The 13621-nt window shown below is 38.8% G+C and overlaps 1 protein-coding gene across 1 annotated transcript in view; it reads left to right on the top strand.

Moving 5' to 3' along the window:
• The window catches only part of RERE (arginine-glutamic acid dipeptide repeats), a 256716-nt gene that overhangs the window by 133500 nt on the left and 109595 nt on the right, over nt 1-13621 (top strand). Inside the window, exon 6 of the mRNA XM_075172413.1 lies at nt 1883-1987. Coding sequence (XP_075028514.1) covers nt 1883-1987 — 105 coding nt within the window. The remainder of the gene's footprint in view (nt 1-1882; nt 1988-13621) is intronic.

Raw genomic sequence — 13621 nt, 5'->3', positions numbered from 1 at the left:
GATTATTTCTCTGCCCTCTGCAAGCAAATGGCTCTGGTCATACAATGGATTGATGACAATCTGGGAAATAAAACCAGTGCTTGTAACTACCAATCTTCTGCTCTAACTAGTGGAAAAGTTTAACTAGAGGATACTTGTAGATCCCTGTGGAAAAGTGTAATGAAAGTTACGTCATTTTTACCTACATGGTAAACCTTCATGGTAATATGTAGTACTACTTGTCTGAAATGGTATGAACAAGATGTGCTGCTTTCATGAATGTAGATAATACAAGTTTATCTGGAAAACGCTTACTAACTGTCAGATGAATCATTGAAAGGAAACGAAATATTTTTCCCCAAAATACTTTTAAAATGTGAATTTAATGTGAAATATCAAAACAAATACCCCTTATTTTCTTTCTTTCTAAATGACTAAGCTGGGAAACTAGCTTCAGCCACCGGAGATGAAATAAATACTAGTGAACAAGTTTGTCTTTCAGTATTTCTGTGTGACGTCTCAATTACAGACCTTGTTAATGTTCCATTGCAACCTGGCATGACCTGTGCAAAATCCAGCGTTGCTTTGTCCTTTGCCAGAAAGGCAATTGGCTGAGAATTAGGCAATCATAGGGACAATTATGCAGCCGCAGCTCACAGGACTGCCGTATTGATTTTGTTTTGGAACAGTCAGCAACTTAATTCATCCTTCATCCTTCTGGTGTGTTTTTTCCTCCCCTGTCGTAGTTGATGTCGTGTATCGGAGAGCTCATGTTACAAGGCAAAATTCTTAGTGGCTGTTGGTTGGTAAGCCTTTCTGAAGTGCTTTACCATGAAAAGATTAGGGAGGGAAGCAAGCTTAGCATTCAACTTTCTGGTGCAGTTTTTCAAGTTTGCAGTGCTTTTAAGCTCTGCTGAGAAGACTAGGCAAACAGATCCAGTATTATTACAGGTAAAATAATTACTCATCTTGGTGCACTGGCGGCAATAGCACTTTTCACTCAATTTTAACCAAGACTGGCAAACCTTTTTGCAATGTTAAATAAGCCCCATAGCAGCTTATTTATAATAGCAAATACTACTCAGTAAATACAAGTGAAAAGATGTGCTATCTGTATTAACACTAGAAAGCTTGACATACTGAAAAAGAGCAAAATCTTGAGCTTTGTTTATTGCAGTGAATCAAGTTTAGATAAAAAGCACTAACTCTTTGGCTGTCTGGCCCATTTGTCCCCTTCTGATCTGATTTACTCGGCGGCAGTAAACTGCAATGCATTGAATGACAGAACACGAGCAGCTGTTGAACATTAACAGTCCAACAAACCCGTGAGGAAATGAGATGCAACTCCTTACAGCTAGTCTTAATGCTCATCCTTAAGGATAATGACTTCATCAACAAACTATATTGGAAAAAATTATTAACAATCTGTTGTAGAACAAGCTAATAAATCTTCTTTTCTCTTTTTTCTCTCTTTTTTTTTTTAAACGTCTATGTTTTACTCTTATTATGAAAGTAGAAGGAAGAAACTTTTCTGTGTTTGGAATTTGCATTGTTAGGATTGCAGTCTTGCTGAAAACAGCATAGCTTTGCTTTTTCTTTGGAAGTGTTACTAAAGTGAAGTTTTATTTAGCTTTCGAAATAAAAAGCTGACTTCCCAAATAATATGAATAGCAGAATTTTTGAAGCTTCCTTAAAGCTGTAAGTGTAATAGGACTGTAAAAACTTTGAAAATAAGACATTTTCTGCATGGTTATTTGTTACAACAGGGTTATGTTTATGAAGTTTTAGACATTTATGAGAACACAAGGATGTCTGTGGCTTATACACAGATTGCAGTGGCGCTTAATTAAAATAGCTGTTACTCAAGGTAGAGTTCTAATACTGTTTTCCCTCTTTCTTTCAGAGGGAAGTGTAATATCTCCCATTTCTCTGACATATTTGCTGCTAGAGAGTTTAAAGCCCGAGTGGATTCATTTTTCTACATACTGGGCTATAATCCAGAGACAAGGTAAGTGACTTTTAAAGGCAAGCTTTACCACTGATCTGAACCTGTAGCCCCAGGGAAAACTACTCAAGGGAAGAAAAGTTAAAATCAAGTGTGATGCTGATAGGAAGGTGGGGTGGAAGAGAACGAAGGGAGAAGCTACCTCTTCCTGCAGAGTGTATATATAGGAGAAAAATTAACAGTAGATAACAAAATTGTGCAGGGAGTCATGATATCTGGTTGCATCTCTGGGTAAATAACATGCTGCTTCAAAACAGGTTTTTAGAACTGTGAAATTTTTTTAAAGGTTGCAAACATTAGCAGGAATTCTTAGCTGTTTCATTGGCTAAAGGCACACCCTGAAAATGCTTTAAAAAATACATTCACATCTTCTAGTTAGCAATGTTGAAATTTACACACTTTTAAGAAATGAAAGTTTTTAAGCGTTGGGAATTCATCCTTTCATGTGTAAATATTCATATAGGGTCCCAGATCAACAATTCCTATTTTATGTTTCACTGGCCTGGGGCAAATTAGAGGTGTAGAAAGAACTTTTTTGGGGAATTAATACATATTGGAAGAAGGTATGTTCAGCATGCTCTTTCCTTTCATACTTCTTTCAATCTGCCTGGGATCAGCTGTGTTTGGAAAGCAAAGCTGATACCAGACTTCATTATTTTGCAGGTCCAAACCCTAACTCTTATTTTTTTATTTATGCAGTTTTGTAAACAGAGAGAATGCCTTACAAATACAGCCTTCAAGAGTTTGTTGTCTAGGGCATATTTCTACGAGCACTTGAGTGAAAGATTAGTAATGCATAACAGGGCTCAGCAAGGTCTGTGCTGACTGAGAGTTGTATTGTTTCTTTCAATGCAGAAAGCATAATTATCTTGTGGACCTGGATTTCTGGAGATATTGTTGAGAAAAGTATTGTTCTAAGTGGGGATTAAATAGGCATATAAATAATAAATATTTGGATTGTTACATCGTAGATTTACTGGTTTTAATGCAGATATGAATTTTTATGCTTCAGGGCATAGCCAACCACTAAGTGCTTGCAGTTAGGAAGAAACTCCCTGTGTGGGCATGTTATTATGTAATTGCCTATTTATGAGGCTTCCTGTACCTTCCTCTGAAGTGTCTTAAGCTGCCCATATGTCTGAGACAGGGTATTGGACTAGGTAAACTCCCTTAATCGATTCGGCTTACATTCATAGCAGGTGTTGTCAGTGTAAGTCCCTAGGAGGCAATCTTGTTAGTGCATGGTGCTGAGCTCTGGGAAAAGGGCGTGAAATCCTGTAAAATACAATATGTTAAAATGTTATTGTAACATTTGTGTATTTTTGTTTGAGCAGTCCGACAAAGCGAGGCATTTATGAAGTTTGTCATGATATATCTCTCTGATATTCAGCACCATGCTTGACCCGTATATTTAACTTTGTCATTTCTTCAATGCATTTTAGTTTTGAGGGTGTGAGCGCTAAATGAGCTATTTGTATTAGTGTTCAAGTTCTGTGTTCAATGGATGGTTTCTCTTATGAAATGCCATTTATGCGAGTTGTCAGTGCAGTTTTAAACCACTTTCTGTGTAGAAGTAGCTGTTAATTCTTCCAGCTATTAGAAGATGACTGAGCCTGAAAAGATCAATGAAATGACAAAGCATAGCACTTAGTGATCAGCTAATTACTCAGACTAGCCAGCTCTCAAAATGTAGGTTTTTCTTCATTCTGTTGCAGCCAGGGTTTTGTGGTTTTTTTTTTTTTAAATTCTTGTTCTTCAAGCCTGTATTTTGTCTTGGAATGGGGGGAGGTTTAGAAAAATGAGCTGAGTCTAGGTTGCTTGATTATTTTTTACCTATGTGTTTGCTACTGCTTTACAAGGCATGCTTCTTTGAATATGTAATTCTAGATTTATTCTGCTTTTGGAAGCAGAAGTATTGTAACACACATTCCAGGATGACCTGTTGGTGGTCTGTCTATGAAAACAAAACTTTGTCTTGAACTTGATCTCCTTTTCTAGTGTAGTGTGTTATTTCACATGGAAAGGATGGAAAATGTTCATGGCAGCTTCAAGTAACAGTATGTTGTAGATAAGGTTCTGAATACTGCAGTGCGACCCCCTCAGTTGTAGAACTGTGTGATAGGATACATTCTTAGACCAAACAAGCTTGAGCTGTGGATTGCATCTACGAAGATACATTTCTGTTTAAGTGATTTTATTTTGTGTTCAGCATAAGATGCTCATATGCTTTTCCAGGACTCTGAAAGGCAGCTCAGTGTGTTGGGAATCTGAGTATTTTCTATGTTTTCATGCATTCTATTTGCAAAACAACCCGCAAAAATCCCAGACCCCCCCAAAATATCCGAAACGCTGGTGTGGTGGATGTGTAATAAGAGGCCCCTTTGTTCTTGGAGCCCACAGTGCTAAAGGAAAGTATGCTTTGTCCTTTCTTTTCTATTTGAAAGCTTGCTGACTGTAGGTTTAGCTTGGGAAATATCAACTGTGAACCTGTTGTTGATAATTCTGTGGTCTGGAAGTGGTAAACCTGTGTGTTTTGGGACAACTTTTTTCTTCACAGTGTATATCAAGCTTTTTTTTTCCCCTCCTACAGAGTTCAGTAAAAGATTACACGCTATGTTTCAGTAATTCTCACATCAGTGAGAAAAATCGGATTGTGGAATAAAAACCTAAACTAATCTTAAAGCTAGAGGCTGGGTGTTATCACCCTGAATAGAGTGTTAATCAAGCTACTAAGTAGACCTGAAATATGTTCCTGGCTCTCAAGAGTGTGGAATACATCCACTAAGCTTGTATAGCTAGCTGAAGAAAGAAAATTCATTTTATGCTAAGTACTTTAAAATAATTAATTTCATGTCTCTTTAGAGAAGTGACTGCTCTGACACTGACTAATTCCACTATCATGGAATCCCACTCGAACTTTTGGGTTCCCCAAATGGCCAATGCTTTATCAAAGAAGAAATGTTAGGTGAACTGTATATGCCCTGAAATTAGTTCAGAAGCGTTTCGAAGTGTATAGAATAGCAGTCAAGATGCATTAATGGACAAAGAAAAGCAGACCTGATGTACCACTTCAGAAAATCCGTAAGTGCACCAGCTTAAGCTGTTGATCTTGGTATTTGAGTTGGAAATCAGCTCTGCCTGTTAAAAAGAAATACGCAGCAAGGCTTGGGAATGCTGTTGAACATGCCGCTTGACCTCAGACAGCTGTTTTTCACCAGCTCACATCTTACCACTCATTTACTGTAACTCTAGTTCTTACCCTATCTGTAGTACAGTGCCAGATGTAGCTGATTCTGGCAAGAACTTCTTCCAGTCCTTCCGTTTGTACCCTGACATCCTGTATGGACTTACAGAAACAACTCTGAACTCTCTTACTCAAGGATGCAGGCATGCCAAATGCCACTGTTGTTACTGGCCTGGTTTTGTAGTGTACTGGCATGTACTAGGCCATCAGTTCTTTGATCTCAGGAGTAAATAAATACATTATGAAGTTTTGTCTGACACTGACATCTTTAAATATACATAGATTTAAATGCTACTGAATTTTTATTTGGAGGTAGAAATCAGATATTATTCTACAAACAGTTTTCATGGCCATGAATCAAAATTATTCTTCCACAACATTGTTTTGCATTGTGGAACAAAATAATACCAAACATTCAAGGCATGGGTGAATTTTCTGAATAGATGTTTTGGGAAGCTAAATGAGTATTGGTGTTGAAGGTGACTTGCTCGTTCTTTTTCTTGTCCTTCATGGCTTTCTAGTTTCTGTTGTTTGGAAGGGGATTTCTGGTGAAAGTCTGAATCAAGAGCCTCTTTCTTTTTTTTTTTTTTTTTCTTCTTTCCCCTTTCAATGGAAAGCATAGTGGGTGGAGAAACAGGTAAGAATAGTGTATATTCTTACGAAGTCAAGAAGCCAGTGTGGAGTTGTGTGCAAGTAGGATTTTCAAAGCTTCCTCTTGATGTTGCCCTTCTTCAGAAAAAACTGTAGTTGAATGATAAATTAGTATCTACAACCAAAACGTGAACAGGGGCTAAAGAGGACTGCAGAGCTCTGTTTTGCTATTTTGATCCTTTTGTCTGGTTAATTTTTAGCAGTCAGAGTATTTTGATTCTAGGCATATAATAGTGCCTAGGGCAGTGATAGAGGGTGAAATGATCATAAAGGTTTTTAAATGTATCCATCCTTATGTCTCAGATCAGAGCCTTCAAATGGGTTGTTATTACGCTTATACTTAGTAGAACACTATGACACTTTGTGGTGTACTTTGTTTAAATAAGGCAATTCCTCCAGCGTATCGTAAGTCCAATTTTTTTTTTTTAATAGGTTTAGCAATTTTAAATACAACCAGGAATCCTCCTGATGGGGGAAATCGGGGACTGTTTGTATGGTGTGCCCATGTGCTGTGAAACAGGTGGCTTCTGTATGTCTTACTAAATTACAGCAAGGTTGTTTTGTATCACTCTTGTCTAATATTCCCGGGAAAGAATTGTGGAAGATGCTGAGCACCCTCACATCATGTCACTAGGTATTGTCATGCGTTGAAGTGCCTTGCAGTTGATTCCTTTTAAACAAACAGACAAAAAACCCTCCCAAAAACTGTATTTAGACAAATAGATGTATAACTTCCTTGGGTTGTTCTTTCTAGCTGATATCACACTTATTAATATAATTTGGAATACATTATTTCTATGTGCTCATATCTCAATTTATCTCTGAACTGGAAGGTAGCATAAAAGCTGAGAACTTTTTCTCAAGTTCATGTTGTAAACTTCAGGGGAAAAAAACCAATCCAGAACAACAGCAACAAAAAAATCCAGAATTACATTTCAGCTGTAATTGAAATGAGGACTAGATACATTTGGCCTTGTAAGTGTTCTTACTTAAATCAGTCAGCTGGTAAAGACTGCAACATATTTGTAGTAGTTGTCGTCTTCTAGTCTGTAGTCTGGGAAAACTTGGTCAGACAGTCTTGTTCTTGAATGTGTTGCCTCCTGGAATATTTTTGTCACAGAAGTGAGCTGGTAGAATGTTATGGTGGGTTTGTCTTTTTTTTGTTTGTCTTTAAAGCAGTTTATAACACTTCATTGTGTTTCTGGAAGTTTTAAATACATAGCCTAGTATAGCTTAGTATTTTAAAAAAACACAGGAACTTTTATCATGGTTGGTTGTGTTTGGTTTTAATTTTTTTTTAAATTTTTTTTACAAGTGTGAGCCAAGCGCCTCTATCCTGTATCTTAGGGAATGGCTTCTTCAGATTATGGATGAGCTTTGGTAGCATCAGATACTTTCAGCAGAGCCATGGTAGCTGAAATGTTCAAGGTACTGAATGTTTGAATTATTATTGCAGGTTCATTGAAGGAGCCAGACTATGTTGGTGGAGGTTCCCAAGAAGCGGGGGTGGGAGGTAACATAATATGGGCAACAAGAAAGGTGTATCCACCTATGTTACAATAAAATTTTCTCACTGGATTATTGTAAGAGAGAGAAAATTTGGGATTGTTCTGTGGCCTGATCTGTTTTGCTTAGTCTGTTTCTGTCTTTTAAAATTCAAAATTTGAGAAACTTTCTATCCTTCTCTAGCCTTGCAGTAAATTCGGGCATCTCAGGTGCTCTAAAATGGAGGCAGGTGTGTTAAAGCATTTTATGCTGTAGGGGGAAGGGATATTACCTTCATAGGTAGTAATTGGTAGCTAAGAATTTTTTTTGAAAATTACAGTAATAAACAGGAACGCCAGAAATCAAGGATGATGAAGAAAGTTCAAGCAGTGAGTCAAGTCTGGCTCCTCTTGGCTTCACCTTGTGTTCACACGTGCTTGTAAATGGCAATGGCGTTGTTGCTGAGAATTCATGTTCTTTAATGTTCTCCTATGTTGCATTATTGACAGGTAGCAAAAAGTATTTTGTGAATCAGCTTGCTGCTTCGTTTCCTGACAAATAGATTGTATACTAAAATGTGAAGCCTCTGTCATTTGCATCTGTGAAAACCTCTCAGCCTTTTAATCTACGTAATTTTTTTAAAAGCTCATCGCAAACTAGGAGAAAACCCTTTTGGAAGCCTTTTTTACCTCGCTGTGTATTTCGCTTGGGGAAGATCTAGGAAGCGCTGGAGCACAGATCTCCAGCCTTTGAATTGCTCCGCTCTGGAGCGTTGGCTGTATCAGATCCCCTAGCTAAGGCCCCACTTCCCTGCACACTAGCTTGGTATGCAGAAGCTGCGGAGTCTGTTCAGTGCGCTTTATTTACGGAAACAGCAGGGTTGAGATTGATTGCGTTGTAAGACAGTGTGTGGATGAGGGAGGGTCACAGCACATGCTCAGTCCTGTCAGTCCGAGGGCGAAGTTTCTGCGTTCTGCGTGCAGGCTTAGGTCATAGCACAAGCTCAGTGAAAGCTCTCTGAGGTCTCTCAGACTGCATGTGCCTCCATTTTGAGTTGGTAGAGTGGAAAAGGCAGAGTTTTAGCTGTTAAGTAGAGGGTTCAGGAATACATCTAAACCCACAAGAGCCTGTCATAGTCATGGATGATCCATTCAGCCCCTGCAGGTAGGCTACATCACTCTGGCCTCCCCTAAACAATGATGATTTTTGCTGTTATTTGTGACTTCTGAAATGTTTATGAAATCATTTCATTACTATTGCATGTTCCTCAGAACCTTGTAATCACATCAGCTTTGCTGTGCAGCTGTTCGTATGGTGCATGAGGGCACTGAGCAGGGAATCTGCTGCCTGAGGGGTGCATGTAGCAAAACGTTGAAGCTGTGTGGGCTTTTTTTCCCTCCCCCCCCCCTTGTGGTGCAGTTTTAATTTCAGTTGTGCTGTCTGCATGCCAACCTCGTGGCAGGTCTGTAGGGAGCTGCAGAGGCACTCTGCAGGATGCAGTGGTACCGAAGTGGCGATTAAGAAATGTTTGGGCCTGCAACAGACTGTTTAGATAATGTTTCGGGGAGGGTTGTAGATCAGCAGCCATTGGTTGCTCTGAGGATGGGTGGTTCTCGTTTGGATGGAGGGGCACTGATCCTGCTGATACTTCCTCAAGTATTAAGGAGGGGGGGAAAAAAAAAAAGTAGCCAGCATGGTTCTGCTTGCTTGTCAGTCACGTGCGAATAACACTTATGCATCTAAAATGCAGCAGTATCGTCTTATGCATTGAGAAGCTTGTCACGTGACAGCTGTGTAAGCAATACCACACCGGTTTTATCGGGCTAGCAAAACACTTAAATTTTTAGACTGATCTGAATAAAATAGAGGACTTGGGCTCGACAGTTTTGTGTGATGATAGTATAGTTGCAACTGGCCTTGAGGTCCGTGTGGGACAGCCATCAGTGACTTGTCACTGCTAAATATAAATGGGTTTGAGAGGACTTGGGTCTGTTAAATGGGAATAAGCTTGATTCTGCAGCGTGTTCTCGTTCACAATAGTGTCTGAATTTGTGCAAAACTGGGTGCTGTTCTGCCGTGGCCCTCTGCCGAGCCCATTGGCGTGCAGAACTGACCTCGGCACGCGGGGTCTGTTGCTGAGGGGGAATATTTCAGACGGGGTAACTTGTTTGCGAGTTACTGGAGTGTATTGAGTTTGAAGGTGACAGGGTGGTTTGTGCTGCTCGTAGTGACATCTCTGGAACTTTGTAGCAGAAGGTTGACTTTTAGCCTTGCACACATAGTCATTCACCTGCATTGCTGGGGCTACCTTGCTTCTCTTGTCAGAAGCTGAGGAATGAGTGATGACTAAGACTGCATAATTTTGCCCATGTTAGTGCCATGTCTGTATCTGTATGCTGTCTGAAGTGTCATTCCCTTTTCCATTTCCTTTTATACCTATAGAGCTTAAAAATCAAGAACACGTTTCGGTGTGGTTCACTGGTCATTTTTGCTGTTGGCTGAAGCAAAGTCATGCTAATGATTATAGAGCACCATTCCCTTGAACTTCAGTCTGGCTGAATCACCTCCTAGTTGAAAGGGTTGTCTCCGTAGGCCTAGGCTTTAGAAACATTCTTATTCCTAATAAAGGAGCTACTTGAATATGTACAGGAATATGACACTGCTCTGCAGGAACACAGGGATATGACATCCTGTGTCCTTAACATTTGTTTTAAATGTTGACTTATAAGCAGGAGAGAATTCGTTAAGGGATGGGGAGGGTACAAAGCAGTCTGCTCTGTGCTGTTTTTCAGTGATAATTTGTGCATGCATTTAAAAAAGATTTGGAAAAAAATGCCACTTCTAAACTTAAAATGAAAATTTGTTCATGCTTATTTTTAAAAACTATGAGGTTAACTTACAATGGCACAGGTAGAAAAAAATTAAAACATCTCTAAGTTGTAACAAAACAAAATCTGATTATCAAACAAAAGTATTACATTTGGCAAAACAAATACTGCTGCAATAATATGCCAAATAAGGCATTCTTCACTTAATCACTTGCACATGAGAACTTGTGGATGTAATGATGGTTTTATTGGCTCCCAGAACTCCCCCTTGAAGGATGCCTCTGGTATCCGTGCTATGCTCGTGTAGAATTAGGTGGTTCCTGCTCCTAGCAAATGTATAGATATTTTTATTCCCTGTGGCGGTATTCCTCTCACAGCAGACCTTCAGCATTTTTGAGATCTCAATTTTTCCTTTGCACATGCTTCAACACAAATGTCTTTCACCTGTACTGCCAGTTGTGGGGTTGGTCAGCCAGTTTATAATGAAAGCAGTTCCTTAGGTTTGTGCATAGAGGTGTACAAGACCCTTACACCTTGGTTTAAAAAAAAGCAACAACACAAATAGAAAACCAACCTCCCCCTTCCCTCCAAAACAAAATAAAAAACCCAACAAACAAAGAACCAAAAAACCCCACAACCCCCCAAAAAAACCCAAACCAAAATAACCCTTGGTAGTAGGAGAAGTAAGCCTGTCTGTAAGTTATCTGTGGTACTGGCAAGATATTTAGTGCGCTGAAAAGACCCTCTCTCCTTGATCAGACTATGGGGTGTTCTTAGGCAGTTACTACTAATGGTGAAGGTTTAAGCTGGCTGGATGCCCAGAAGATTCTCTCCGGTTCAGAGACTGTTGATAGGTGGTCTGGTGAGTTACAGTTCCAAACTGCTTGAAGTTACAAATATGTTATGGGAAGTGCTTGTATTTTGTCCTGTGGATGAAGAAATAGTGGCCAAGACTTGATAGTCTTACTTCCCTTTGTTCTGGCTTCATTTTAGCTTTTTTCAAGACTTAAATCAGTGAGATTACCTCTTCCCCCTTCCTTCCAATTCTTTAGGCTGTAATTTGTTTTAATTAGAGCTTTGTATTTCCAGGTGTATGGCGGAACTAGGAGTATCTTCAAGCTTGTTTTATGCTTTGCATTCTTGATGCCTATCACCTTTAACACGTGCTGTTGCTTCTCCATGTATCTGCTGTTCGAGAAAGCTGAAGATTTGTGTTGTCGAGCAAGCTAAGAGACTGAGTGGTAGATCATTGCATCTAACCTTGATGAAGCTTTATGGAAAAAATTGACTGCCAGGTTGCTGCCTGATTCCGCTGTCCTGCATATAAACTATGATTGTGATAAAGAAATGGTGCTGATGTAGTACATAGTCTGTTTTAATAGTGAATATTTGCTCTGGGAAGTGCAAAGGTGCTGTCTGGCCATTTTAGAAACTATACAGGATAAACACTTAAAGCAACATAATTCCATGTTGAATTCATTTACATATTTACTTATCAGCGTAAATGTTGCTTGTAAATAAGTAACATTCTGGTTCTATTAAAGTCACATGTAGACCAGATAAAAAACTTGATATCATGCAAAGGTTTCCACTAATTTGTTGGTTTTTTTTTTTTTAAAGTTGTGATCAAAATACTGGTGTCTTCCTTATTTGAAGGGACACAAATATTGGAAAACAAATATCAGAGAGGTGATCAATGAAATCTACAAGCAAAATATTACCCATAGGTAATTCCTATGTGGGGAGAATGCTTGTTACCTTGCAATAACGTGTCTCAGAATGGCTGTATTATGATCACATCCATCCTACCTTTTGAGTAGGGGACAATACTTCTAAGGACTGCATAGTCTTTTTTTTTTTTTCATATATAAAGCCGATGAAAAATAACGTGATCTTGAAAAAGCTTTCCCTGTCTGACTCAAACTTCTGCAACTACTTCCTTCTCCAAACAGCAACATGGGGGCAGAACACCGAGTCCTCCACTTCCTTAAAGTTCTGACTCTGCAATCAGTCAGCAGGTTTGAGCTTGTACTGAAGATACAAATGTTAGTACATGTTTATTCATTCCTGCTTTAGATTGAGCAATCACTAAAATGTTCTCTTATAAGTTTATTTGCCTGAAATACAGGTTTGATTTTTTTCACTCGTAACACAAAATTACTCGTGCATTTTTTTATTATAACACACTGTTACAACAGGTTTTAAACAAAACTTAAACTTACTAGAGGCTAACGATTAGCAAGAATATTTTCTGAGCATTAAGATACTTTGTCTAGAAAAGGGATTTTAAAATCTTGCTTAAAAAAAAGGTTTAAGGCACAAGTGCAAGCTGGACACATGAAATCGGGTAACTTGAAGTGAATTTTTTTATGTAGGAAGTAACTGTTGGAAAAAGCTAACAAGCCATTGTTTAATCTGTAAATTGATATAGGTCCCCGTATAATGAAAACAAAACAATGTGACTAACGCATTGTCTTTAAGCAAGAATTGCTGTTTGTTTGGGGGGGAGCGGAGGAGCCAATTCTGTTAGGCACCTAACTCACAGGTTTGTGGTAGTTGTGGGGTTTTTTTGGTTAAAGGTTGAATGGTCTGAAGCTGGTTGTCCCTTTTGTGTTTTGAACTGTGTAATGTAAGAACATAACATGCATAAGAATGGCCTTCCTGGGTCAAACTGAGGATCCATTTGGCTCAGTATCCTGTCTCCCAACAGTGACCATAAGCAGATGCTTGGAGAAAGTAAGAATAGAGCTGTGATGTATGACAGAGGCTTATTGTGTTTATGGGCAGTCTATTTTGCATCACTGTGGTGAAATCTTATGACTTCTTTAATGCTGCAGAGGAGCAAATGTATGTAAAGCTCTTTTTATGGTTAAGTCTTTGCAGACAGAGCCTGCATAGCATCGGATGAGGGAGGAGCATGGCAAGGGGAGTTCTGAATTTTGTTTTATGGATGCACGGAATAAAATGAAACAGAATGTCCTACCAAACGGATCTCTTGAATGTAATGCCAGTCCCTTTCAGGCCCCGATAAATATTTTTTAACCAGCTGAAGTTGGAGTGGAGGAATTTTATTCTCTCCGGTTTTGTCCCTCTAGAGATGGAACAAAACGATCCTTGCCAGATGTTTTTAGAACTGCCTCTGAAGAGCATTTTTTTCATCTTGGGTATTGGACCATTTGCATAAAAGCATTTTTTTAAGAGACTTTCTTGAGACTTTCTCTTTCCTGACTACTTCAGATTTATATTAATTTTGCAGAAATCACAAATATCTAGGAATTGCCTTACTGTATCACACGTTCAATTTATGTAACTGATTATCTTGCCAATAATAGTGACTGTTTGGCTACATCGATGTTAAAGTGTATGATTGCAATTTATGATCTATTCTGCCTATAATCTCTCTCTCTCTCTCTCTCTCTCTCTCTCTCT

Source organism: Calonectris borealis, chromosome 23 (assembly GCF_964195595.1).
Source record: "Calonectris borealis chromosome 23, bCalBor7.hap1.2, whole genome shotgun sequence".
NCBI classification, from domain to species: Eukaryota; Metazoa; Chordata; class Aves; order Procellariiformes; family Procellariidae; genus Calonectris; species Calonectris borealis.
This window is presented reverse-complemented; position numbering and strand designations above follow the sequence as displayed.